The following is a 27963-nucleotide window of genomic DNA, read 5'->3' as shown; positions in this document are numbered from 1 at the left end:
CATATAGGTGTTGGTTACGTGCTCGCCCTCGACTTCGAGCGCAGTGACGTATGCTATCCGCCGCCTGTTGGTCTTTCACAGTTGGTGACGAGTATTATGAAAATGGCCTCGACCCTGCCCGTAAGCGCGACTATCCAGAGAAGATGACGACGCTGAGCTCGCCGAGTCAGTCAAACACCAAAGTGTCTTCTTTGAACACGTAGGTATTGGTAAGGAAAAGCGAAAGAAAGGGCCTGTCGGCGGAGGAACCGTCAAGAAAACCCTCCGGACCGCAGCGTATTTTCGACAGGCTGAGGAGTCACCATGGAGGATATCAACTCTAACATCAACGCGGACCTGGAGGTGCGGAAGCTCCAGGACTTGGTGAAAAAGCTGGAGCAGCAGAACGAGCAGCTCCGGAGCAGGTCCACGATGTTGTCTTCGTCCGGAGCCGTGTCGGCGAACCACAGACCCCTGAGCGCCGGGTACGACTCGTCCTCCCTGTCAGCGGGGATGGCAGCCGGTCTGGCCGGCTTCCCTGGGGTGGGGTTCGGCGGTCCGGGCGGCTACGGACCGCCGATGGAGAACAACCGCTGCTCGAGACCCCGGCTGTCCTACGACGGCATCAGCTTCAAGAGGGCGTATGAGTGCGAGGGGGCATCTGCTGCCATGAACTCCCTTTACCCAGACAACGCTGGCGGGGGGCTGGCGGCTGACGGGGAAACCTCGATCCTAGATGAAGTGGACATCTTAGATCTTGAAGACATGGACTGTCTAAACGAAGACGAGGACAGCTGGTGAGTGACGGGCTGGGAGGAAACCAGCCTGTGTCTTCAGGGCTGGCCGGCAGCTTTCATTTCTCCAACACAGCTGCTCTACACATTAGCTGCCACATAGACGCCTGGCTAACAATCAGCCCAGTAAACTGTCTGAAATAATGAAGTCATCCCCACAACGAGCTGCTCTGTGGATCACCAGAGGGGATTGTTTGGCACACATATGGGTGATGCCAAGCCTCCTCTTTACCCCCCTCCTGACCTGAGTAGTGTCAGAAACTTCTTGCACATTAGTGAAACCTAATTCTGATGGGTTTGGACTCCAGATTATTGCTTTAAAGTGACAGATTGTTTAGCTTGCCCTGGGAGTGGCGGGAGGAGATCAGTGTGTTCAGTGAAATCGACTTGTTTTTCTGGCCGGCAGTCATGTGGGAGAGGTAGCCATGGTTATAGTCCTCCTCTCAATTCTCTTAGCACAGCATTTGGCTCAGAGCTACAAGAGCTCTGCAGCTCCAGCGGAGTCATAGCTGGGAAATCAGCTCACCACCCTGGACTGAAAGCCACAACGCCTTCATAAAGCTGACCTCTAACACAGCATCTGCAGAGATCATAAACAATGAGAGCCACATTATGATAAAAGCAGGTCATGTCTGAGGGTCGCACAGACAAGGATTAGCGTTTGGGAACATGTATTGTTTATCAGACTTAATCCAGCAGCTCATGTCTCCCCAGCAGCTCTGCTGCACTCTCACTGTAATGTTTGGAAAGATTAACATAGTGAGGACGTCTCTGTCTGTACAGTGAAATGAGTTGTATACCAGAAGACATGGGCTGATGGTGATATCCAGGCTTACCAGGGATAAAAAAAGTTACAAAACAACTAAACCATAGAAAAGCACATACATGGCTACTATAGAAGTTTTAATTATAAGCCAGAAAATGGTCAGTGTTTTCTTGTGCAGTGTAAAATGTCACCTTCTCCGTCTTACATGTTGCTGCACATTGTCGGCGAGCTGGCTGAAACGAAACACTTTCATTACTTAGAAATAAGAGCTGTTTGGATGACCGGCTGACTACAGCTAGCTGGCTAATAACACTTTCTGATAATCACTAGTACTTTATAAAACTCAACATGGCTAAAGGGTAAAATATTTTACACTTAATAAGCTCTACACTTTGAAACCAGCAGCTTCAGCTTAATAACAATGTTAAGCTAAAACTGCTAACGCTAAGACACTATTAGCAGTGTCATTGTGCTAACACTGTTATTAAGCTATCAGCGTTAGCTGAATAACAACTTAGTAGGAATGATCTCTGCCACTCCTTCAGTTTCCACTTCTGGGCTTTCTTTCAGCCAGCTGACTAGCAGTTTGCAGAAACTGTCTTAGAAAATTCAGGCAATTTATTAGAAGTTTTTTCAACTGAAGCCATGGACTTTTTTTTTTAATCTGTGGCGTTTTAAAAGCAGGACATGCATAGTTAGTGATGGGAAGGGAGGAGTTATTTTGTGAGGTCGTAGTTACAAACATAGGCAAACATAATGATGGGCCTTCCTTAAGAGACGCCTATTTATGCTCATTTAATTGGTTTCTGCTATTTAGAAGATCCCTAATAGGCATCCTCAGCTCTTTGTGCAGCATAATATGCTCTCCTCAGTGATTTATCATCCAAGTTAAGGTCGTAAATACACTGCTGCAGATCTTGAAAACCTCCTTTTCAGTCTAATTATTTGAGCTCCCTGATGTCCAGGTAAAAAAAGAGCAAACTCCGTCATTTGTGTTGTTTGCAGCAGTGATGTCAGGCTACTTCCGATCACTGCTCACTCGTGCTCAGCAGAGCGTTTGGCGCAGCCTGTTTTACATCAGCTTGATATCCAGGATTACCACAGAGTGCCCAGATCTCGTCAGCTCTTGTCACAGACTCCCGTAATCCCATAAATTAGCATTAGAGTGGATTTAAAACGCTCCCTGCTGCAGCGCTCGGCCTATCTATGGTCGGTTACTGCACTCTTTTTATCTCAAGATGCAGGTTTGCTGAGCGCCGTACTGCACTTGAATGACCTCCATAGAGTTTACAAGTGGCGCAGACATGCAGTCTTGATTCTAGACCATTTTTTCCCCCAGCATTAGCTTCACTTTCCTTGCATTACCTTTTGCTTCAACCTCACAGACTTCCTCAACAAATGCAGCGGCGCTGACAGCTGCTGATTCAGATTCCTTCTTTCGTCTTATCTCAACCATAAACACATTTGTTTTACTTTTAGATTGTAAGTTGTGGAATGCCCTGAAAACTTTTACACCTTTTTTTCAGCTTTGATGACCGCATCGAGAGTTATGTACACACTGATCACTGAGCCAGATTTCTTTGTCATTGCTAAAGCTATTCTTAAAGTTTACTTTCTCCTTGTTCCCTCCTATTTCCTGCTTGTGTTGCATATTGTAGTAAGACCAGAATATATGAGGCGTGAAGACGTACATTTTATTTAAAGGAGGAAGGTGAAATGGATTATCATCGTAATGCGTTCGATTAATCATTAAGTAAATTTGTTTACTGTTTGTACAGTGGGCTGAATAAATGTGTTGACTTGAATCAGTTATGCGCTGCAAAAACACAAAATCTTACCAAGTATTTTTCATCTTCTTTCTTGTGCAAATATCTTAGTTTTGTCTTATTTCAAGTGTACTAACTTACAAATCACTTTTCAGCTAAATATAGGTGCTTGGTTTAACTCAGTAATTCTTTAATATTGACTATTGTTGGCAGATTTGTTTTTGCTTAAGAATTTTTTTTTTTAAATCTGCTTGTGGAACAAGTGATTTTATTTTTTATCAATTATTGACTTGAAACAAGCTCCTATACGTTTCTGAAAAGTTACTTTTAAGTTAGTTTTGTCTTATTTCAAATGTATTAAGATATTTGCTCTAGAAACTGGACAATAAAGAAACATTTGGTAAGATTTTGTGCTCTTGCAGGCATGTATGCTTATTTGTTTCTCCTTTCTAATCTCAGGTTATATGAATCAAAACTGAACAGTCCGCTGCAAAAAACTTTGAGTCCTATCGTGTGGTGTCGGCAAACTCTGGACAACCCCAGTCCTGAGATGGAGTCGGCCAAACGCTCGCTCATCCACAGGCTGGACCTCACCCTCTCAGGTAAACTGAAACACGTGATCTTTATCTCTTATCTTTCATTTAACTGGAAGCAAAAGTTTAAAAAAAATTAAACGATAACAACAATTACCATAAAGTGAAGTTATTTTTTTTTAAGATGGCAGCATTTAAAACAACCTACTATGTTTTACGGTCGCATTGCTCAATCTGGATTCAAACACACCGTTGCTCTTTTCTGCCAGCGCAATATCTGCTGTTGACTTTTGGACTCCCACTAATTATAGTAGTTGTGCGGGGCGGAGGACCGGCTTCAGATCCTCAATGCTAAACTAAGAGACGGGTCATTTCCATTTTGACAGCGGTATGCTCATGTGACCGTTGGATCAGGTTGGGCTGAAGGTTGTGTACTGGAGGAGATGGGACTCTCTGCTTTGTTGTCCAGGAATATTAAATGAAAAGTTCTGTGTACATTTTCCTCCAGATCCAGGAACGCTGGTGTTTGTTTACTGGATCATTTTCCTCAGGTTATTGAATGTGCTTAGAGATAGATGTTTGTGCTACATCTCACCGCACTGTCTTGATTTAGCGATGAGGCCGCAGGGCTATGCTGCCTGTTGGGGGTGATGTCACTGTATATTTAAAAGGATGTCATCTTACATTGGCCTTCTTATGCGATTCGGCTCATCCTTAAATTTGTGCATCTAAAATCGAGACTTTAAATTGTCTTAAATTTGTGGAAAAAAACGTAAGTTGACCTCAAATACATAAATCACAGCTTTTACATTTTGTTAAACTGTTTTTCTGTCAAGCAAAAGTTTAAGTCACACACAGACTTCTTCATTGTGTTCTGCGACTTTAGGGGGTTCAGTCGACACTAACCAGCTGCTAATGCACCTTTGCTAGCAAACTAACTAGATTTGTTTTGTGTCTATCATGGATAAGTGCAAATTTTGTCTGGACAATATTCGTTTTCACTATTGGCTCACTTCTGCTGCCAACCCATGTGAAGGCTAGGTGCATTGCACACAGTGCATAGCCTCAGGCGGATTATGTCCAAAAATGCACTTGGAAAAAAATGCAATTTTCTGCTTTAAATTTCTGTTGCAAAACAGGTCTAAAATTAAATTCATCATGGTCTTAAAAAGCCTTAAATTTGAGTTGGTCAAAAGCCCTAGATTCTTCTGCCATGTGCACAATGAAAGGTTTATTTCATTTTGTCTCTGCCTTAAGCCAATCTCAACTTCTTCACTAACTTCTATGAAAACTTGGACCAAAGTCAGAAGACACACCCGTGTGACTCTCAAGTAATTTCCATTACACCCATTTTCTAACAAGAGCCTGGAAATCCTGTTGCCATGGTGTTGGTTTAATTTGTCTGTGCACAGACTTGAAAGAACAACATATTGTTACTTCTGTGCAGTCACATTGACAAAGCAGTCAGATGTTCTACCTTGTCTCCAATCAATCGCCATGCCTTTTGTATGTGCACAGCTAAAATCAGAACCTCCGGTGACGTTGCTCGGTTGCATAACCTCTGCACAGGAAACGCCTGAGAGTTAGCTCCCTGGGTTAGCGGCACAAATTCTCTCATGTCAGACAGTCCTGATAGACTGGAACCGTTGAACGCGGTTCCTTCCTGCTTTGACAGCCGCCTCCCGCAGCAGAGAGGTGTCACCTGCCACGTTTTCTGAGCAGAAACCTTTGACTCCCATACCTAAGAATCTGCTCAAGCAAAGTCTGTCTCACACTTCACTTCCAGTTTTATCCCTCTTCTCCTTTCAGGCCTTTATCTCCTTGTTTGCACAAGCATCTCTGTTTGTTCTTCTCTCGTGATTTGCCCACAGCTCTCTGCAGCTGTTTGAGCTCCTTCTTTATGGACTTCAACACTCAGTTTTGTGTTGTTTTTTTTTTATTTCTCAAACATTTAATCCTGCTTGGTTTGAAGCAACTGGGTTGTCTGCTGGCTTACTTGGGATTTTCCGTCTTGAAATGATTGTTCCAATAGTTTTTTGGGTTTTTTAAAGTCATGGTGGGATCGGCACCTCTTTTCACTTCCTTTCAGGACACAAGAGTTTTAGGGCGTACTATTTTAGTTCGTCCCCAAGCTGCAGCTCTCTTTGATTGGCTCGTGTCTTTGTGGAATGACAATGTGCTTAAGAATCCGTCCAACCTTACCTGGGTCCAAACTTCTACAACCAGACGAAGAAGAAAAATGGGGCAAGCAGAGCATTGATTTGTCCGTTTCACTCAGTGTGACAGACATACATGTTGATGTGTTGTCGATATTCCTCAGCAGCTGTCCCATGCAGATGTTAGCAGGATGGACGTGCTGGAATTTCCTGAATAATGCAGGAGGACAGAGTGCCGAGTTGAGGGTGAAGGAAGAGGGAAAGTGAAAGAGGCCGCCTGGATGGAGAAGGAAGTCGGCCTTAAAAGGCTGCTTTCCATTCACCACAGAGCAGAGTAAACACACCCAGCCAGAAGGAGAAAGAAACTCTGGGATCGGAAAACGAGACGACGGCCTTCCAAACCACCAGAGGTTTCTCAGTTAACCATCTGCCAGGTTCAGATTGAGATCCTGGGACTCAGGAATGGAGCTTTCTGACTGCTGGTTTGCAGGCTGTCACAGAGAATCGCATTGTTCTGCCTGCATATGGATTGAATGGCATGCTTTGTTTAGGAACTCTATCAGGCCCACACTCAACATACGGTGCTGGACACTCGACCAGACTGGCAGCACAGTGCAGAGCTTTCATTGAGACGCTGGCTCACACACTGAGACCCAACACACTGCATCAGGTCAGGGCGAAACAATGCAACGCCGAACGGAAACAGTTTAAAAGATTTCAATTACTGTTTAGAATTGTAAAATATAACACAGTTAATATTGAAAGTGCTAATAACATTTCCAAGCATGTGCTTCAAGAAGCACCTTTAACACAAATGCAATCACATCTCGAGGAGTGCAAAAACAATTGTTCCATATCAGAATTGGCAAGAAAGGTTTACGGTGTGAGCTGGTATTACGAAACATCTCAAAATTGATTTTGCAAAAAGAAAAGAGCGAAATTTACTGTTTAGCGTCACACGTGCTATCATCTCACAAGCTCAGCTTTTTCATGAGATGTTGTGAAACAGGAAGTTAAATTTGATGGATTCTTAGAGGATTGGTCAAAACTCAGTTGCAGTGATTGATCAGAAAAGGAGGAGAGCCAGAAAATGTTAAGATGGTCAGATTTGTGGCAAAGTTATGTTGACTGGTGAAAATTGCAAGACCACACAAAATTTGAGAATAATGAATGAAATTACGTTGATAGTTGTGATCGCAGCTTCCTGGAGGAATTGGTTGGTTTGGTATTTATTCATTCAGTCGTGCTCTGTTCTTGTTTTAGCCAACAAGCGCCGGAGCCTGTATGGAAGCCCTTATCTACAGCAGAACTACGGAAGCCCATATAGCACAAATGCAGCCAACAGCCCCTACAGCAGCGGCTTCAACTCCCCGTCTTCAACGCCCTGCAGAGTTCCTATTGTCCGCCAGCAGCTGATGCCCAGTAACTCTGGTATGGAGCGCTTGTTATCTCACTCTGCTGCGCCGTATTTTTTTTAGTGGGAGACTGAAATGTTCATGAATGACTTCCTGTCCAGTGCACCAGAGAAACGCAGCGGCGGAGAGGAATCCTCCGGCGATTAGTCCGCAGTCATCAGTGGACAGCGAGCTGAGCACATCGGAGATGGACGAGGACTCGGTGGGCTCCTCGACTACGTACAAACTCAACGACGTCACAGACGTCCAGATAATGGCACGCATGCAGGAAGAGAGTATGTTACCGCAACAATTCTACCTCCAGCTATGCTCTGACTTTCTGCCTCTCAAAGCATTTGTTACCCCGTTCATGTCTGTCGACAGGTTTGAGGCAGGAGTACGCCGCCACGGCGTCCCGGCGGAGCTCGGGTTCTTCCTGCCACTCGCTGCGGCGCAGCACCTTCAGCGACCAGGAGTTGGACGCGCACAGTCTGGAGGACGAGGAAGAGGCGGTGCACATGTCCTTCGCCTCCAACCTGCCCTCCAGCCGTTTCAGTCCATCCCCTCGGCACTCCCCCCGTGTCTCTCCGAGGAACTCCCCACGCTCGCGCTCACCTGCCCGCTCCATCGACTACGGCCACAGCCGGGGCTCGCCGCAGCCCATCATCAGCCGGCTGCAGCAGCCGCGCCACTCGCTGCAGGGCCACGGCCACGACCTGCAGACCAGCGTGGTTAAGAACGAAGGTAAACACAAACCTCACAAGCCTCTGCAAGGATTGAACTGATCAGTGGTTTTCTAATTCAAAATCCGTATTAGACCATTAAATCAATAGTCACAATTATGCCTGGGCAATAAATTGATTTTGTAGATGAAAAGATGGATAGGTAGGAAAGTAGATTTTATTGCAGACTCAAAGCTCAAATCACATTGAAAAGTTTTAGAAGAATTAGTTTTTAGAAAATTTAGATTTTTTTTTTTAACCATTTCACTCCTTGGTTTTTCCAAAGTTGAAAGTGATGTCAGTGTTGTTGTCTGACAAGTTTGTTTCACAGTTTCTGTTCACTTGGACTTTGAATTCAGGGTAACTATGACAAAATATCAGTGCTACGCTACATTTTTTTATTACAAGTATAAAGTCATAATATTACAAGTAGACATATAAATGTCACCATATTAGTTGAATAAAGTTGACAATGAAGTAGTGATTTTATGAGAACTTCTACATAAAAATATAAAAAAGAAATGCTAAGCATCTTAAGTTATCCTCCAGCATTGGTTTCACAGATAAGGAAATAAATTTTCTCTTAACATATTAGCATCAAGTTATTGTCAGTAGCAGATTTTTGAAACAATCATCCAAACGACTATTTTGAAGAAAGAAGTGCATGGATTGTCTGATTTTGATAACCCTCCTGGTAAAATTGCATAATACTACAAATATTCTTGTAGTTAAACAGACATTCTTGTAGCCTGGCTCAATTATTCTGTTACTCAACTCACAGAAGGGATGAATTCTCTCTTTTGTAATTTTTATAGAAAAGAAAGTGTGAAAAAAAATCTTAAAGTCAGATCTGGTTTGAAAAAATCTGAGATGTTATCTGTAAGCCATATCATCGAGCCCTAGTGACAATTCCAGCGATCCACACAAAGAAACGCTTGTGTAGATTTCTTGTTACCGACATCTGGTGTGAATTTCAAGTCAGCGGCTCCGTGAGAATATTTGTACCTCACAGAAACGTGTTGGTACTTCTCTGCCGCATGCCGTGCCGTTCGCTTTGAGCTCATTCGCCCTCTGACCTGCCGTTGCAGAGAAGCTTCGCAGAAGTCTGCCCAACCTCACGCGCTCGGCCGCCGCGACGGCTCAGTCGCCAGAGCCGGTCAAGAACAGCCGCAGCTGCGAGTCCAACCTCCAAGTGCCAAACGGCGGCTCTCCCCGACACCAGAGCCAGTCTGCCAGTGAGTATCACCCCCGACGGCGACCTGAGCGATCTGATGCGACTCGAACAAACAAACCTTATTTATGCTGCAGCAGCCTTCAGATGAAATATTGTAACCACTCTGCTGGCATTATTCAAGCATTTGTTTTGTTCTGCAGCTCAGCAACATGACAGGCTTTGTAATCTCCTGTTAGTCGTTGTGTGAGTGGGATTTGTGTTGTTCTCTCTGGCTGCACTTCCACTGTAGCGACTCTGCTGCTTTGTAGTGACATGGCTTTGTTGTTTGTGTGTGTGTGTGTGTGTGTGGGGGGGATCCTCTTTGAACAGTGTTGGTTGTAACATCTTTTGTTCATCTTTTCCTCTTGTCTAACTTTAACATGAATGGAATGCTGTCAACCTGCAGAGTAAAAGCATGGTACTGGCAGCTGGTTGGAGGACCTTTCACACTAACATATTTATCTCTGTCGTTTTGCTCTTTCTGGGTTAATTCCTCCCTCTGTAAGTAACGACTATCCGTTTAACATAATCCTGTCCAGAGAGGGAAAGGTAATGGTGTTTTCTTAATCCAGGATCAGTAGGAACGGAGCAAGTTTCAGCTGCTGACCCTGACATGGGCGTCTTCAGGACGGGGGACTCTAGAAAAGATTCTGTTTTCTCTTGGGCTGCAGAAGATCTTAATCTTAAACGGTGGCACATGTTGGTCCTCTCTCTGTTTCTACCTGAGCTTTGGTGGCACCAGGCATGTGGGCCCACCTAACCTCTGTCTTCTCTTCACTGTAAAGCATGGGTAACCCACGCCCTCCTTTTTTCTTTCCTCTGGACTTTTCCACCTCCTACAAGAAGCATCCTCAAACACTTTGTGTGTGGAGCCCCCTGGTGGACTTTCTAGGCTTTCTTTATGCTCTCCAGTGAAGCGGTGATTCTCAGATATCCGTGTTGACCTTGTGCCGTGTTTTCCAGCTGCTGCTCAGCTCCCGAGATACTCCGGTACTTCTCGCTCATCCCCGAAACCCAAACAGCTTCTCCAAAAGCCAACCGCCCTGCGAGGTAACAGCCTGAACCAGCTGGAGGCTGTGCAAATGATCTCACACACTGACTTATGTGCACAACTTCTGACACACTAAAAGCATGGACTATCGATGAGTGTAGATGATGAGCTTGCCATATTTATGGGGCTGAAAAGGATGTGAGTGAAGTGCATTAAGGCACTTGATCTCAGCTTGTTGTCTCCGGGGCTGTAATGCATTTTAGATGCTACATTCTCTTTGTGAAGATGGAGGAAATAACGCGGTGGAGCTGACTGCTTGTATTACAGTCTGATGGCAGAGGGGGCAGCGTTCAACTGATTGTTTTTATGACAGAGAGGACTTGTTGGATTGCTAACAGGATGTTGATGTAGCATTCACGGTTAGCATTAGTAACTGGATACATTAATCTAAATCGGTGTTTCTACCATGTCGTTTGCTCGGCTCAGACGCGCTCAGCGCAGATTTTCAATCACACTTTGGAAAGTTTGAGTTCGAGCCGAGCAAACGGTGTGCCGTTTTATACCTGACGCCTTACCTTGCTGCGGCATTCATATTAAGGCCAGGTGAGCTGAAAACAACCTACAAATCAACCTGTTTGAATGAGAGGCAAAGCGCATGACCGGCCACCTCTAGGACACGTGCGCCACCACGACCCTGGTCAATGTTTCAGCTATGAAGCTAACTTCAGAGCCTGAATGAACTGCAGACATTTAGAGGATTTCAAATTTTCCATCCATAGTCAAATAGCCAGACGGTGTTTAAGTGTAACCCCAAAAGCTCAAACAGCTGAAGGTACTGGATTTCGAAATATGGCTGCTATGTGATTGGGGGGAAAGTAAGAAAACAGTGACAGTCCCTGCACACACCCTTCCTTCCTGCTCTGAATTAAGACGTGTCTCTGTTGTCTTTGTCCAGTCCCACTCTCCTGTTGCTTTGGAGAAGATGGTGATTTCAGTGAGTATTCACTGACGGCTCTCGTCTTTCAGTGTCCTGTGACTGTGTTTGCGCTCCCTGGTTGTATCGATGTCGTGCTTTTGGACTGTCCTTGTTTTTGCTCCGTTTGTGACTCGCCTCATTCTGTCAGCACACGACGAATCATCAGTCAGCAGCTGTGTCCGATACGATCCGTTTCATTTTATTCATGCTTGAGTGACCATTTTGTAGTTCCAACCAATGAGGATCATTTGTGCTAGTGGGATGTATTTTTTAAAATATCACCATACTCTTTCATGTCGCTCTACTGACCTCACACTAATGCCAGTCTCACACCATTGCATTGTTGACCACGTCATCGCTAAAGTCGACAAATAAATGGTGCAAGTTTAAGAACAACTCGCCTGACTTCCTTTCTTCTTTACCCGTCTGCAGTCCCCTCTCCCAGTAAACTCCGAACTCCAGCCACGCCATCACCGCTGGCTCTGAGGCAGCCTGTGAAGGCCACGTCCACGCCCAATTCTGCCACCTCCACCCCGACCCGCTCGCTGGCTCCGCCCCGCAGTGGCCTTCCTCGACCGAGTGCTGCTGCAGGAGGAGGCATCCCTCTGCCTCGCAGCAAGCTGGCTCAACCAGTGCGCAGGTACGCCTACCTGTGTGACGTCCCCCTACACTTCTATACATCTCCTCTGTTTAAGTGTCATCAGATTTACATCAGTAATCCAGTTCAAAACGTTAATGAGGTAAGTAGGTTTCTATGGACACTAATCAGCGTTTAGCAAGATGAAAACCAAAGGAGTGTTATCATTACTGAAAGACAATTTCAGAGATTTATTATACTCCCTCTGTGAGGTTGAAACGATTAATTGGATTACCCGTGATGAATCGATTATTGAAATAATCGTCGACTAATTTAGTGATTGATTAATCATTAAATACCATCTCAAAAATTGCCAGTTTGCTGAAAAGCCAAAATTGTATGAAAATGCATACATTTTGCATTTAATATGAAACAAACTTTATCTGTAAATATATTCTTGCCAAAAACTCCTCCAGTTACATAGTTTTAGCTTCACTAAATTCAGATTCTGTAACAAAAAAAAAACTCCTGTTAATAATGTCCAATTAGTGATCAATTAATCTGAAAAATTATCAACACGTTCTCCCTACACTGTATTGATAAGTCAAGTATAAGTAGCTGATCTTTTCACGTTACAAGTTTTAGCTGCAGATGATCAAATATACTAAAGGAATGCTTTGTTATTGCATCTTAAACAATAAAATATTTTTATTTAAAAAAGGGAATTGAATTTTACTGCATTTTCAATATAGCATTAAAAATGCCAATTTTATCCAATTAATCACCAGAATAATTCATAGAATGATCGATTACTAAAATAATTGCTTGTTGCATTTCAAACAAGCTTCTTGGTAGCTTCTCATTTCCTCAACTTTGATGTAAAAAAAAATGCATCAAATTGCTTAAATTTATTTTTATTAACATTCTAATTCCTATCCATTAACTCATTTTAGATATTTTGTATAATTTTTAACTGCAGACATAGTGGACTGTCATCAAAACTTAATCCTGTTTTCCTTCAGATCTCTTCCTGCTCCTAGAGCTTACGGCAGTACAGGCGACAACTGGAGAGAAGGTTGTTACTGAGCCGAACCAGCAGGGGGCGCTCTCCGGCCACACTATCATCAGAACGAAGGCCACAACACGGCACTTTATGAACCTACGTAAGATCTTCTTTAGAGAGACAGACAAACGTGTATAAATCAGAGTTTTAAAAAGGAGAGGAGAGAATCCCCAGTGTGTCAAAGGGCATCCATCCCATCGTCGTTCTCTAGTGCGGCCTGTACAGAAAATGCCAAAGAACCCAGAAGAGGACATGCTGCCTGCAGTCATGTCTCCATGCCCCGGCCTCCCTCCCTCCCTCCCTAACGCCTCCTCTTTCAACCCTCAGGTTGAAATGTTTCCACACATTTCTGTTCTGCTCTGTGTTCAGCAGGTGTTGGTGAGTGAGCTCTATGACAATGGCGTGCAGGTGAACTGTCCTGTGATGTTAACGCAATTGTCTGATGTCTTGCAACAGTGAAGGCACCTCTCTAGTGTGGGTGGAACTCTTTAATCGTTCCTCTCATAAAGTAAAAAAATAAAATATTAAAAAGTCAGCCAGAATGTATGCACAAGTTTGTTTTACAAATTATTTATTCAAATTATTTAAGAAGCATATGTCCAAACATCCATATCAGTATTTTGAATTTAAAAAATTGTGTTTCTAGAGAATGTTCAAGATGAACCTCAGCTGCAAGCTAACTCTCCAAAGCCTTGTTTTTGTCTTGAAGCGTCAGATAAGCTCTGATGGAAAACCAGAGAGTGAGAGACGCCTCAGCCAAAGCCTCAGTTCTATTACGCCCCCTAAGGACGTTTCTCACAGTGCTCAGAGAAAGGACAGCTTATCAATAAACCCAAGTTGTTTTGGTTTCCAGAATCTGACTCGTTTTGTTTTTTGTTGTGATGGAGACGTTATCGCTGTCACTCATTCAGCTGATGCAACCAAGACAACTCTAATGTTTCCCAGTGATCTGTGTGTGTCAAAAATAAAAGGAATTGAAAATAATTTGAAAGGTTTTGATGGGCTTTCACGTGACGTGCTACATGAATCAAGAAAGGCATGCCAGTGTTCGGACAGGTCTTTGGGTCATTGCTTTGGTGGGTGTCTTAAACCAGTGCCTATAATTTAAATTTTCACTTGAGGTTGATTATGATTTGTGCCAAGATGTTTTTCTTTTTTTTTTTTTTTTTTTTTTTTTTTTTTTGCAAATGATGTTTTCAGCTTTGCATCTATGCCTGGTTAAAAATGCTTGTCTGTTTGTTTTTCTAACTAAATCACACACTTATAATTGCTTTAAAATGTTCCTTTTGCCTTTGTATTTATATATATATATAAATACTGGTTTTGTAAATGAAACTATTTATTAAAGAGATGGGTGCCTCTGTCAAAGCTCAGATTCGGTGGGAAGCCAGGATGAATGTTGCAAAAAGACGTATAGCACACACTTTGTGCGAACCATTTTTTTTTGTTAATGAACCTTTTTTATAGCCACAACCATGACATTTGGATTTCCTCTGTAAAGTCACATTTCAAATAAAACTTTAAAAGTTTCTCCTTTCTTCTGGAGCCTGACTTATTTTTTCCCCCCATCCAAAACAAAAAGTTGGGTTTAATTTGAACAGTATAAATAAAAATAAGATAAGTAATTGATGTAAAGTACTAGAAAAACGAGAATCATAAACCAAAATGTACAGTTAATGACGATCTATCTGGCAAACTAGGCAGGCATCGTTTCAGTAACGTCTTTAAAAGCATCATGTATTCAACACTCAAACCGTATTATGTACCTGAAGCCACTTCCTGGTTGCCAGGAACAGCCTGTGATGTTTGTGCAGAACGAAGAGGAGATTGAATCATGGAGCAGTCCAAATCATCCCATCCCATACAGAACCTCAAAGGTGTGACGTCAGGACTCGTATCCTCTTGAAGAGTGAGACAGTGATCTGCTGCAAACCTTTATGGACACATAAAACAGACAATTCACATGGATGATGCTGAATGTGGTGATTTATTGTGAGGAAAGATCACTAATTCATTAATACTGCTCGGGATGTCTGACCTCTAAGTGTCATCTGGAGGACTTTGGTACTAAACTGCTGGTTTAAGAAACTAATGGACTTTAATGATGGCTAAAAAATAAATTGTAGAAATCTAAGGATTAAATTCTGGGAGGGAAATAAACTACATTTGTGCTGTAAAAGATTCTTACATCCTGGTATGATTTTTGACAAGCTTCCAGACTAATTTAACTTAAAATCTTGCTAAAAGACTTCAGTGATGACGTTTGGTCATTCAGATTGACCAGCGGAGCTTCCATGTGTGTCTTTGTTACCAAGTTCTTATGAGATCCATGCAGTTTTCTCACACAGCTGTACAGAATGCAAATTATTTCCTCTAAAGGAGGAATATGGTTAAAAACTTGCAAAATGCTAATACAGTGGTCACGAAACTTTACCGTAATTTAATTAAGAGCTGAAACAAAATGGCAAACAAATAGAAAAAGATAGTTTGATTTGACTTGGTGAAAAACGAGTTTTAATTCCAGACACATCAATCAGTCAATGGTCAAATCTTGCGAGCTACTTGCGCCACAAAGTTCAAGAGCGCCGTGCGTCATTCGGACATAAAACACACCAGAAAACTGTCAGAGCCGCAGCTCTTCTCTTTTTTGTGGCTGCGTAAAGCAGGAACTTCAACTTCTGCAGCTGAAGCGTCAGAGCCTCCAGTCCTGCAGGACCCATCGGTGGCACCGGACTGACTGCGAGTCGCTTTAAGACCATCGGTACCGTCACATCCCCTCGGACTCTGGATCAGCTCCTTATTGGTGACCGCGCGCCGCTAAGGGACTCATTTTACGCGCGGACACCAGCAGGCGCACAACGCGACCGTGGAGATACTTGATCCTCCTGTTGCGCCATGGAGAACTCCAGCGCGCAGGCAGCTGCCGTCACGGACTTGATCTCGTACACTTTGAAGCAAACCGTGGATTCACGGCGCGTTTCGGAGGGATTTTTTTTCCTGGACGGCGGCGCACTCAGGACTGACGCTGAGGTTGGATTTATGACCGCTCCCCAAACCGAACCTCCTCTCCTGGTTCCTGCCTTCTGGGACTCCCCGCTCAGCCACGGCATCAATGTGTTCGTCGGGCTGGTCCTCTGCTTCACCATGCTGGGCCTGGGCTGCACCGTGGAGGTGAGCCAGCTCGGGGAACATATCCGCAGACCCATCGGGGTGTTGCTGGCTCTGGTGTGTCAGTTTGTCATCATGCCCCTGGTGGCTTTTCTTCTGGCTTTAGCCTTCTCTCTGGATGATGTGGCAGCGATGGCGGTCCTCCTGTGTGGCTGCTGTCCTGGTGGGAACTTGTCAAACATCATGTCTTTGCTGGTCCACGGAGAGATGAACCTCAGGTAGATCCCGTGTGCTCACCCAAAAAGAGTTCCCGGCGCGTTGGGATCGCGTCTTTCCCACAATTACGCACAGAATAGGAGATAACAAATAACATCTTGCACTGAATCTGACCTAAAGTCATTTTTCCATGTCAGTAAAGTGAGCCACAAACCGCGCCCCGCTTTCTGTAACAACTGCGCTTCTGTCCTGTCTCCCCAGCATCATCATGACCATATCCTCCACCCTGCTGGCGCTTGTCCTGATGCCCCTCTGCCTCTGGATCTACAGTCGGGCCTGGATCAACACGCCCGTGGTCAACCTGCTGCCCTTCGGGGCTATCATCCTGACCCTGTGCAGCACCCTCATCCCCATCAGTTTGGGTGTTATGCTGAGATACCGCCACACACGTGTGGCCGACATTGTTTTAAAGGTAATGTTGGTCCAGTTCCTTTAAGTTTTATATGCATTTGACTTTTCCATCGGAAATACCAGAGGCGCTTTTGCTGTGGGGTTTGTGGAGATCAACTTTGCGCAAAGACGCACTGCGTAAATCTTCAGCGCTTATCACGAGAGGCTGAGTTGGGAGGAGTGAGGGGATAGTGACATCAGAGACTCTGAGTCAGGGAGAGCTCCTCCCTGTCGCTACTGATACCAGTCTCACATGAAGTCTTTGCACTGACGCACCAAGCTTGGGATGCGTTGAGTTTTTAGAGGATAAAACCAAATCAGATCTCAGAGATCCTCTCTAAACGATGCCCTACCGAAAATACCCCTTCAACTCTTAATGCTACGACCAAAAACTTCAATATTGTTGGAAATTTATGTGTCAGACCAACACAAAGTGAAGTGTGGCTGTGAAACAAGACATCGCTGAATTTTTGTTTAGAGATTCAAATCTGAAAAGTATTTTGTGCAGTTCCTTTTCCTCAAAAACCACAATGGAACATTTGGATCAGTCTTGGTAAAGCCCAGACCTGAATCAATTTGAGAATCAGAGGCAAAAAAAAAAATATGTTCATGCAAACTCCATGTCTCGGGAGCTATTTTGCAAATGAGAATGAACTCAAATGCCACTTTCAACAAAGTTGGTCGATATAGAAACTCCAAAGCCTGAGAGAAAGTATTGAGAATAAAAAAAAATTAACGCTGCACTTTTCAGATTTTAATGTTTTGCAGAAAATGTACACTTTTTTTTACCACTTCACAGTTATCAGGGCTGGATGATATGGCTGGAAGTTATATCACAATATAAGCGTTTCATATTAGTCCATACCAATAATTATTGATTAGTTTTTTGTTTTTTTAAATATCTAAAATACTGCCAAACTCTGAAACTGCTCAAGGGGTTGTTGCTAGGCAAGCAACGAAAGCCTTTCCTCTGCCTACATTCCCCAGAATGCTTTGCAATTCTGCATCAGAGTTGAGCAAACTGGTCACCTTCATAAAATAATGGTCGAAGTCATAAAAATAAGAAAGAAAGAATAAGGGAAAGAAAACGCCATCTCTTTCTAGCCAAAAAGTGATTCAGGCAAAAATCACTTTTGGCAACAACAACAAAAAAAAAAGATTTGTCGATTTTCATTTTTTAGGAAGGTGACAATATTCCATTAGACACATTTTGTATACATATTGGTCACGTCTTTGTCATGATACGTATCATTATTGATTTATTGCCCAGCCCTACCAGGTATGCACCATTTTATATTGGTCTATAAAATAAAATTCCAATAGACTTAATATCATGGAGCAAAATGTGAAAACTAACTTTTTACTGAATAAAAAGTTGCCTCTGTCTTTCTGATCCGGTGACTCTCTGTCCTCAGGCGTCCCTGTGGTCTCTGCTCGTCACCCTGGTGATGCTGTTCGTCCTGACAGGGGTGATGCTGGGGCCGGAGCTGCTCTCCACCATCCCTCCCTCCGTGTACGCGGTGGCCGTCCTGATGCCCCTGTGCGGGTACGCCGCGGGCTACGGCCTGGCCGTGCTGTTCGACCTGCCGCCCAACAGCCGCAGGTCTGTCTCCCTGGAGACGGGGTGTCAGAACGTGCAGCTGTGCACCGCCATCCTGAAGCTGGCCTTCCCTCCTCAGCTGATGGGCGGGATGTACATGTTCCCTCTGCTGTACGCGCTCTTCCAGGCAGCCGAGGCCGGCATCTTCATCCTGGCCTACAAGCTGTACAGGAAGGAGGTCCTGCATAAATCGGACCCCGCGATGGACGATGGCGAATCAGACATAACGTATCAGAGGTTCCGTGACGAGGACTTTGAGCCGTCTTACGGCGCCGTGACAGTGAGTGACCCGAACACAATCATGCTAGAGCCCTGCCCCCCTGACCCTACTCCTGTTTAGTATTTTAGGAGCCGACGTTCCTTTGCTGCTGCTCTTAGGAGAAGAGACCAGAACATTCTGATTGCTGTCGTTCATTAAAAGAAAAAAACAGACAAACAAACAAGGAGATGAATGTGAAAGGTTGACGCGGGGTGCTTTATGTCATGAGCTTAATTCATTCAAGTTAATCACTGTTGCCTTTTAAAATGAAACAACACTGCTGTTCCCTGTGGAGTAAAAAAAAAATTACAAAGATGTATGACCATGTGTAAGTGATGATTTAAAGAACATATCAAACCGTGCAACCAAGCCTGTGCCAAGCTGTGTCTGTACATTACTGTATAGAGCAATTAAAGATCTATATGTAGTCTACTTGTTTTTCTTTTTCTTTTGTTTTTACGTCCATCGATGCTGCACTATACTGCCATCTTTCGGATTATGTTCTCATCATTTCCTTTCCTCCAATTCGCTTAGTGACTTTGGTACTTTTCAGAAATCAAAATCTATATTCCTTTCCCTGCATTGCTTTCCACTGAGCAACCACCTTTTCAAATTTGAGTTCCCTATTCGACCTCCTTCACTTACTCGACAATATTCTTTGATGCACATTTTCTGCAGCAAACATTAAACCAATCACACAAGCCAGTCAAATGTTTCTCCACCAGTTTTTATTCTATTTATTCCTCTCATTTTCATAACATCAATGTTGCATCCCATCTAAATGTCTCCCTTTCTACCTCATTCCATTTTTCCTAACTTCTTACCTTCTTTCAAAACTACACTTACGCCTTCAGATTTAGACAACTGTATCTAGACAAATGTCAATATTAACTTTTCTTTAACAACCTCCTTAGCCAACATGTCTAGGCATTCGTTGCCTGCATGATAAGTCCACGTCTTTCATGTTTCTGAGGTGAAACTCCACAGCTGAGCCCAATCAGGCCTGATGGAGGGCTCTGGCTGTCCAATCTATTTAAATAGTTACAACGCGCAGGTTGACCTGGTTGAGCAAAGAAAAACATGGCAACATATGGTGAAGATCCAGTCGACAGATACTTCTATTCATCTTACAACCCTTACGTGGGCAGGTACACCCGGCCCAGAGACTCCGGGTGGAAGTATAAAGGTTATTTCTCCCACTACGCCGACGCCTCTGACGCGTTCAACAACCAGCAGCGCGCGCAGCTCAAGTCCATCTTGTCCCAGATCAACCCCAAACTCACCCCGAGGCTCCGGAAGGCCAACACCAAGGATGTGGCGGTGCAGGTCAACCCGAAGAAGGACGCCTCGGTGCAGTGCGCCATCGGCCCGCGGACCCTGCAGGCCATGAAGCGGGACTCCCAGCGCAGGAAGAGGCCGGAGCCCGCCACGCCCAGCAGCCCGAAGGCGACAGGTGGCGTTCGCTATCCCCGAACCCTGGCCGTGTACTCCCCCATAGCTTACCGGAGCGTCACGTCATTCCTCGTGGACGACAATAACAACATCAAGGCCGCGCCCTCTGAGGCGACGACGACCGCGGAGCCGCGCGGCGACGCGGGAGAGGGCGGCGAGGGGCCGGCGGAGGAGGACGGCCAGGCTGGTGAGGCTGGGAAGGCCGCAAAGTCTCCCGAGCCGAGCCAGAAGTTTAAACTGCAGCCGCAGGTGAAGGGTGAGCTCGCGCCGCCTGTCACAGAAGAGTCACAGGGCAAGGCGCGCGTGCGCTTCCAGGTGAGTAGAGGCGCGTGCGGCAGCTTTACTGAAGATTTCAGGAGAAACTGAAATAAACCGACATTTAAGGACCTTCCAGCCCCAATTGCACTTTAAATACTTGTTTTTGTTTTGTTTTTCTCATCGCAATGTACAGCCTGTACTGTCACTGCTATAAAATGCCAATACATTCTATGAACATTGGTGAGAACTCAAAGAAAACCTTTCACTTTTAATAACTTCTATGTACAGATCAGTTGTGTATGCAGAGTAATTGTCTAATTTGCCTGTCTAATTAGTTCCTGGAACAGAAGTACGGATATTATCACTGCAGAGAATGCAATCTGCGATGGGAAAGTGCTTATGTATGGTGCGTTCAGGGCACCAACAAGGTGAGTAACTTCACAAGAGATTAGTGGTTGGCTATTGCACTGAAAGTTGACTGTAAATGGATTTGGAGCAAACGGGTCTACTCTTTTCTAGGTTTACTTCAAACAGTTCTGTAGGAAATGCCAGAAGGGCTTCAACCCATACCGAGTGGAAGACATAACGTGCCATGTAAGTTGCGTCCCCGCTTCTTTGCGTCCGCCTCCTCGCACCTCATCCTCATGGGTCTCTCGTTCTCCAGACTTGCAACAAAGCCCGCTGCTCCTGTGCCCTGACCCAGCGGCACGTTGACCCCAAACGACCCCACAGACAGGACTTGTGTGGCAGATGCAAAGGCAAGCGGCTCTCCTGCGACAGCACGTTCAGCTTCAAATACATCATCTGAGTCTGTCCGACTGAAACCCTCGACGCAAAGCACAAATTTTTGATGTTTCAAAACTTTATTTTTTTTTTTTTCCCAGGTATGTTTTGTTGACTCTGTAAGCACATCATGCCTTGGATCGTAATAAATGGCTACCTTGCATTTTGGATGTTTTTATAAGCATTTTATTTTTGCATTAAGTGGTCTTTCATTGGTCAGCAGCGGTTTGGGCGTGTGCTAGATGACTAGAGATGTCCTGTAGGAATGAAGTCTTTAGTTGGCCATAGAAGGCAAAATCAAAATGTACCAGATGAGGAATGAGTTGAACTGTACAAGCATTAGTCCCAAGAGAAATCCGGAAGGATGAACACGTGATCAAATGTAAGTCCAGAGCACAACCTGTGAAGGAATGTATATTGATGCAGCTTGAAACTGAAGCCAAAAAAAAAACAAACAGGCTCCCACCTTCCAAGATGAGCCTATGAAGATTTCAGAATAACAGCTTAGTGACTCAAACCTGCTGTGAGTTTTTCTTATGTTAGCTTTATACATCCCATTTGGGATGAACAGTGCATTACACAAAATTACAAGGGGGGGAAAATACTGGTTTTACACTATACACTTTCTAAAATATATACAGAGTACAATAAGTTACGCTTTCATTATAAGCTGTAGCGAGTCTGCACTTGTGTGCAATTCAATGCATTTGTGTATGAGCATCTCCCAATATATATATCACAGTCGAGAGTCTAAAGGCATCTACTTATTTGGTAAGAGTGAGTTTTGCGTGAAGACCTGCTGAAGGGAACTCATCTCTCGGAGCAATCAAACATATATTTCTCTTTATACACTCCCTGAAGGCAGGGGGTTTTCCCCACAGGATCACATGTTAAATATCCTAACATTTACAACCTAAGATGTTAGCTCTAATAAAAAATACATTTCTCAAAAAAATATTCTTGCAGTGCTTTCTCACTTTCAAGCATGCATTTGAAAACTTCTTTTTTTTTTCTTTTTGTTTTATAAACAAGATTCTTCTGAGTTTGCTTATGAGTCTTGATGGTGTGTCCTTAACACGGACCGTCGTACGCGCTTCGACACAGACTCCCAGATCGGAAGCGGAGGAGGCCAGCGCTCAGTGCGACGGGCTCCTCCTGGTCAGATCAGGCAAAAAAAAAATAACAAAAAAAAATGTAAAATGAAATATCCCACTGCGTCCAATCAGACACACCATCACATGACTTATTGCAACTGAATTTTGCAAGTTGGCTTAGTCTGGAAAAAGCTATAAGCTTTAAGCATTCATACAAGTAACGCTAATGCATGAAGAGTCACAGTTACTTCCCACGCATCCTTTAGCCCTTTGTATGTATAGTCTCTCTTCTCTGCCCCAAATCTCTATAGGGGACCGATTTCGGTCCGGTTTGGTTCGGTTCAAAGTCCGGTGCTGAATGTGGTCGTGTGAAGCTGGCAGGCCTGGGCCTGACTCAGAGCCTCGCGGATCTGCAGGTTGAGCTCCATGAGGCGGGCGCTGGCCTGAGACAGGTCCCTGCTGGGCCCCACCACCGCCAAGCAGCCCGTCTGGCCCAGCGTTTGGTGGCGGAAGTAGATGTGCAGGAGGGTCTGAACGGCGTTGTCCTTCTCGTTCCCGAAGATGTCGTTAGGCCACAAAGACCTGAAGATAAACCAAACATCAGTAACGGAAAAGAGCTTCAGGTGAAAAGACTAAGATCAAACAGATTTTGATTGTCAAAGATCTTTTATGTTGGCATGTCTGCAGGGAATCCTTTGCTTCACATTTTGTCAAGTTAAAACCACAAACTTTTATGTAGTCTATTGGGATTTTGCATGACAGATCCAGAAAGGTAGAGTACATTATTAAAGAGGACAGCTAAAGTATTTTTTCTGTTCTTAATAACTACACACGATTCTGAAATAGGTGGCATATTTATTCCTCTTTAAAACATTCAGAATCTGTAATTCAATTTGTCTGAGCTGGATTTTTATTCATTTTCTTTAAAACTTCTAGTTTCTGTCGGTGGAGACAAAATGTGCAGCTGTAACTTTAGCAAAAGCATTAAGTCCAATGTGGCTACAAAAGGATGCTACACTTTTCAGATTTTCATTCATAAGAAGAAATATCAAAAATCTTTTGCACCACTTTGATTTTATTGAACACATAAAATCCAAACAACTTGCATTGGAGTTTGTGGTTGTAACGTGACAAAATGTAGCACATCACAAAAAGCCAGAGAAACACACAAAATATTTTTGCCTTAACTGATGAACTTGTATTAGCAGAGAGAAGCGTTCAGCTGGTGCTGCTGCGTTGATCTCACCTGAAGATCTTGACCTGCGTCAGAGCGGAGCTGAAGTCTCTGGCTCTCAGCGTTTCTATCAGTGACTGGATTGCCGTCTCGGTGTTGGTCTGGGCATTGTCTGACATGCACACATCCTCCTGGTTATCATTTCCTGTTTCTGCCTCCATCAGGCAGCTCTCCAGGATAGTGAGTTCCTCGGACATGTTGGTCACCTTGGAAACGGACAGAAAAAATAAATAAAAATAAAATCAGCCCCGCATCATAGCGTTAAATAACATGTACGGCATAAAGCTAGGAGATCAGCTAAATAAACCTGAAGTACATATTAACTGGATTAGGTGGCTCTCATCGATCTGTGAGGGCAGTGATCTAATCACACCAAGTAGCGAAATCTGATTAGGATTTGATTGTAATTTAGGCGAGGTCGGGTTCAACTGCGATGCAGGCGAACAGTTCATTGCTACACGGTGTCAAGTGTTGCTGTGGAGAAAGACAAATACTAAGCATCTATCAAAGAAATCTGCATTTTGATTTAGTTTCTCTAACAGAATAAGCTAAATTAGAAATACTTTGGGGGAAATTGTAATGTAATGTTTCAACTGTTGATTTTTTTTATGTTTTTATGATGTAAAGCACTTTGAACTGAGTTGTTGCAGTTGATGAAGCTTGTGGGAAAGATCATACTTTCCGACACATGGATAAACAGAATTCATCAAGTTAATTTGAAATAGTTTAACATTTAAAAACAGCAAAAAGTGATTCTGGTTAATGTCCTGTAGATATTCGCGTTGATACATTGATGACTTTCCAAGGTTTTCACCAGAAAACTTGCTAACCTTGGTGTCTTTTTGAGTTAAAAAATGTTTAAAGTTCACAAAAATCAAAAAGTCAGAAAATATCACTTGATAATTACGTGTTATGAAAAGATTGGAAATTTAATACCTGACCACCAACAATAAAGTCTTAAAAATGAAAACATTTTAATAAGACTTAAATAAATAAGCAATGCTTAGCCTGGTGGTCCGCCAGGCTTATAAAACATGGGGGAAACCCCGACGTTCTCTCTTTTTTACCTTTAATCAACTCAAAGTGATATAAACACACAAATATGCCAAAAGGGTTATAAAACGTAAAACTTTAAAAAGCAAATGCCTGAGTGTTTGAAGCAACAAAGCTAGCCGAGTACAATCTTCTTAATTTTTATTTTTATGTTTTCACTTTAAAGTGAGTTACATCTTGTCAACTCACTTTAAACAAGTGCAAAGTTAAACCTCTGGTGTTCCTATGTTTCTCCCTTTTAAACTCACTGCATGTTCTTACATCCAATGAGTTCAAAAGCTAACCGCATGTAGCGGTTAGCTTGCCGAACCTTTGGGTTCAGCAACCTTCCTGCTGAACACAAAAGAAAAGTTGCTTTGACTCATATTTATTTAACCTAACTTCTGCCTGAAGCTCTTCAGATTATCTCATTCTGAAACTGAAAATTCAGATTTTATGTCAGTTGTTTACCAGTGGGTTAAAAAAAAAAAGTTTAAAAAATTGCCCACATTATTAACGGTTCATAACTTTATCTTGCAGCTGGCTGGTAAGTTGTGTCATCTCGATTGAGGCTTGTTGCCATGGCCCGTTACCCGCCCCTCACCTCTGCCTCTCGCTTCATGGTGTCCACTCTGCTGATGAGCTTACAGTAGGCCTGGAACAGCAGAAGCAGCTGAAAGTGCAACTTGTAGAGCCGCCGACACAACTCCAGCTCCTGTGGAGAAAAACCCAAAGGGAGCACGTTTCAGCACAGTCTGCGCCGGCGTTACTCTGATTGTCACATGATCAAATTAATTGTCTACCTGGGTTAGATATGAGGGAGAAAATGAAAACGGTTAAAGTTTCATTCTGTTAGGGCCACGGAGGAAGAAGTGAGGAAGCTACGATTATGGTCACTGATGAAATCAATTTTGTCACCACATGGCATGGTCCCGACTATGAGACAAGATGAATGATCCAGCTACAATCTCAACCCGAGAAGCATGGATGGCAAAAAAAAAAAAAATGGAGGATTTGAACAGAAACAGGAATGGGGGAAAAAATGTACATGCAAAATGAATTGATAGCTCGGGCTTTTTTGAGACAAGAAATCACCTAGATAAACACTGAACATGTGCAAACGATACCAAGGCAAAGCACAAAAACAAACAGCAGGACTGATCTGACTGTCAACAATATTATAACTCAAAACAGAAGAGCAGAGTGTTTTGATTGGGCCGACATGGAGTTGAATTGGGTTACATGACAATAATCAAAGCAGAAACAAAGATTGAGATACAGAGGTGGGTGGGAGCGGAGCGATGAGATGGTCAGTGTTTTGTCCGGGTGGCGTCGTTATTAAAGTCTATAATAAGAGAACCACTTACTGCTAGATTTTCCATTTGCTAAGCAAGAAGGTGAGCAGGTCAGACACACGTATATACACGCATACACACACACACACACGCACACGCATACACACAAACAACAACAAGGAGAGAAAGACCAAGAATTAGTGAGCTTTAAACATGACAGCTGAGACATGGTGACCTGAAGGCCAAGGAGCGGCGCTTCGTCATCTTCCCTGCACGCGGCGCAGAGAAGGCCGGAAACGTGTGAGCTGACTTTTAACAGAAACTTGATCGATAAAAGGCAAAAAAAAAACAGTGTGTGTAGAGAGTGAGAGAATAGAACAGACAGGAAGGAGCAGTGAAACTGTAAATAAGAGTGGATGAAATGGAAGAATACAAAACTTTGAAGGGACCAGTGCCTTGCGAAGATATTCACACCAGATTTCGCCTCAGTGCAACACCAAACCTCAGAGCATTTTGTTAAAACGATTCATCGACAACCAGCCAAGTAATCAAGACACACAAAGACTGTGAACAAGCTAGTCCACAAACTAGGCTGTTTGTAACTCAACATCAGGGCTGAAATAATTAACCTGATTAGCTGTGATTAATCGATTACTGAAACAATCGTGAACTGATTTAGTAATCGATTAATCTGGGGTGTACAGATTTAAAAAGGGCAATTTGCTGAAAAAAATCCACAACATATTCAGATCAGTAATTAAGCCGAAACTGTACCAAAAATATGTACATTTTGCAGTTAAGATAGAAGTAAATTATAGAGGAATAGGTTTTAGATTTACTGAAGGATTGCTTTTATAGTCTTCTTTAAAATAATTTTATTTGCATCTTTTATTGTATTGCCAATATTGCATAAAAAAGGATTAAAATGCTTTGAGTGGTGGGAAAACTAAGACTGAAGATCATGCCGGACATGCCGTCCTTATAGTGAAACATAGTGGTGGCAGCGTCATACTGTGTGGATGACAGGATGCTCTTTTTCCCCCCAGCCGGGACATAACAGAAGAAAACGATCGGCCGCTCAGGAGGTGTGAAACCTTTTCGCAAGGCTCTGTCCGTTCGGAGTCATCAGAAACCTACGGAGCCAAACAAGCTAGCAGACAGGTGAGCATCGGTTCCTACCTGTGCGTGAGTGTTTGGTCGCTGGCTGCTGTCTTTGTCTCCAAATGTTTTCCTGCAGTTTTCCAGCCACTGCGGGGTTGAGAGGACACAGACGTGAGCGGAAACGCATGCAGAAGAAAACAAAACGAGGCTAAAAGAAAAGGAGGGAAAGCCTAGAAGAAAAAGGAGCATTGCAAGTATTTTTTTTGCTCCACCTAGATGTATGCATTTGCAAGAGTGTTTGTGTACTGCATGGGTTGGATAAAGCTAAAGATTTAATAAGAATGTTGTACTTAGCGAATTAAAGATAGTCTGTTCCTGGGCATTGGATGGTATCTGGCCCTACAGGGAACATTGCTGTCTTATTCGATTAGCGCTCTGCATCCCAGAAGCCTCGGCAATCTCATTTCTCTTTTATACCCTCCCCCTTGCTTCACTTCTCCCACCCCTCACAGCTTTTTCCTGTTTGGCCTCCTCTAACTGATTTAGGCGAGCTCGGAGTTATTTTTATCCATCAGAGCTGGATGATGCAGACGGTAGCGGCAGCAGAACGTACTCGAGCCCACCACTGATTTGTCCCCATATGAGAGTCTGGATTTATCTTTTTCCTGCATCAGCTATATGTCTTTGTGTTCTCCTTGCTGCCCATGGAGTGATCGCAGAGATATAGAAGAATTTTAATATGTTTTTGAAGCTCGTCTCTCTTGAGCTAAGATTATGATGCAGTTTATTTCTCTCTCTCTCTGTTGCTTGCTCACACATTGGGAGACAGCAGCTGAAAGTGAAGATGTGAGGCAGACTTCAAAGAGAATGGGGAAGCATTGCTGGGGGACGTATTGGGGCAGTAGCCCCCCAAAAACACAATGTTTTGTGGGTTGCCAAAGATTTTTTTTTAAAACATGAGTTTTGTCATCTATGTACTCCATGTTTTCCTCTAGGATTTTTCTTAAAGGGAACATAGTTTATTAACGATGTTGACTACGTTGCTGTCATCCAAATGCACCAACCAGATCTACCACACCGGACAAGGACCAAGGTGTAGGTTGTGCAAGGAGGCCCCTGAGACAGTCCAGCACATAACAGCAGGGTGCAAG

At 43.6% G+C, this 27963-nt stretch overlaps 4 protein-coding genes across 15 annotated transcripts in view; 3 read left to right on the top strand and 1 right to left on the bottom strand.

Moving 5' to 3' along the window:
• Nucleotides 1-51: 51 nt before the first annotated feature.
• On the top strand, nt 52-14461 carry slain2 (SLAIN motif family, member 2). Of its 4 annotated transcripts, XM_055049999.1 has the most exons (10): nt 52-776; nt 3765-3907; nt 7258-7425; nt 7511-7684; nt 7773-8132; nt 9199-9345; nt 10287-10373; nt 11270-11308; nt 11723-11930; nt 12890-14461. In XM_055049999.1, exons 1-10 carry the CDS (start codon nt 304-306, stop codon nt 12951-12953), a joined length of 1863 nt encoding a protein of 620 aa, XP_054905974.1. In that variant the 5' UTR covers nt 52-303; the 3' UTR covers nt 12954-14461. The 4 variants fall into 4 exon arrangements, with proteins under 4 accessions (XP_054905974.1, XP_054905985.1, XP_054905976.1 ...); XM_055050010.1 differs by lacking the exon at nt 10287-10373; XM_055050001.1 differs by lacking the exon at nt 11270-11308.
• Nucleotides 14462-15663: 1202 nt separating this feature from the next.
• slc10a4 (solute carrier family 10 member 4) lies at nt 15664-18973 on the top strand. Its single transcript, XM_055050029.1, has 3 exons — nt 15664-16316; nt 16516-16726; nt 18120-18973. The coding sequence occupies exons 1-3, from the start codon at nt 15826-15828 to the stop codon at nt 18642-18644; spliced, it is 1227 nt and encodes a 408-aa protein (XP_054906004.1). The 5' UTR covers nt 15664-15825; the 3' UTR covers nt 18645-18973.
• A 653-nt stretch (nt 18974-19626) lies between these two features.
• zar1 (zygote arrest 1) lies at nt 19627-21219 on the top strand. Its single transcript, XM_055050043.1, has 4 exons — nt 19627-20330; nt 20609-20701; nt 20793-20867; nt 20938-21219. Exons 1-4 carry the CDS (start codon nt 19644-19646, stop codon nt 21079-21081), a joined length of 999 nt encoding a protein of 332 aa, XP_054906018.1. The 5' UTR covers nt 19627-19643; the 3' UTR covers nt 21082-21219.
• Nucleotides 21220-21226: 7 nt separating this feature from the next.
• The window catches only part of fryl (furry homolog, like), a 77309-nt gene continuing 70572 nt past the window's right edge, over nt 21227-27963 (bottom strand). For 7 of the 9 annotated variants that reach the window (XM_055049905.1, XM_055049868.1, XM_055049854.1 and 4 more), the window contains 5 exons: nt 26891-26959; nt 25784-25801; nt 25021-25131; nt 23397-23590; nt 21227-22732 (listed from right to left, as the gene is read on the bottom strand). In XM_055049905.1, coding sequence (XP_054905880.1) covers nt 22492-22732; nt 23397-23590; nt 25021-25131; nt 25784-25801; nt 26891-26959 — 633 coding nt within the window. In that variant the 3' untranslated portion in view covers nt 21227-22491. The remainder of the gene's footprint in view (nt 22733-23396; nt 23591-25020; nt 25132-25783; nt 25802-26890; nt 26960-27963) is intronic. The other 2 variants (XM_055049860.1, XM_055049921.1) reach the window with 1 other exon arrangement.

Source organism: Poeciliopsis prolifica, unplaced genomic scaffold (assembly GCF_027474105.1).
Source record: "Poeciliopsis prolifica strain line A6 unplaced genomic scaffold, Auburn_PproV2 SCAFFOLD002, whole genome shotgun sequence".
In the NCBI taxonomy this organism is placed as follows: domain Eukaryota; kingdom Metazoa; phylum Chordata; class Actinopteri; order Cyprinodontiformes; family Poeciliidae; genus Poeciliopsis; species Poeciliopsis prolifica.
The sequence above is the reverse complement of the archived record's forward strand: the minus strand, read 5'-3'. Positions and strand labels throughout refer to the sequence as shown.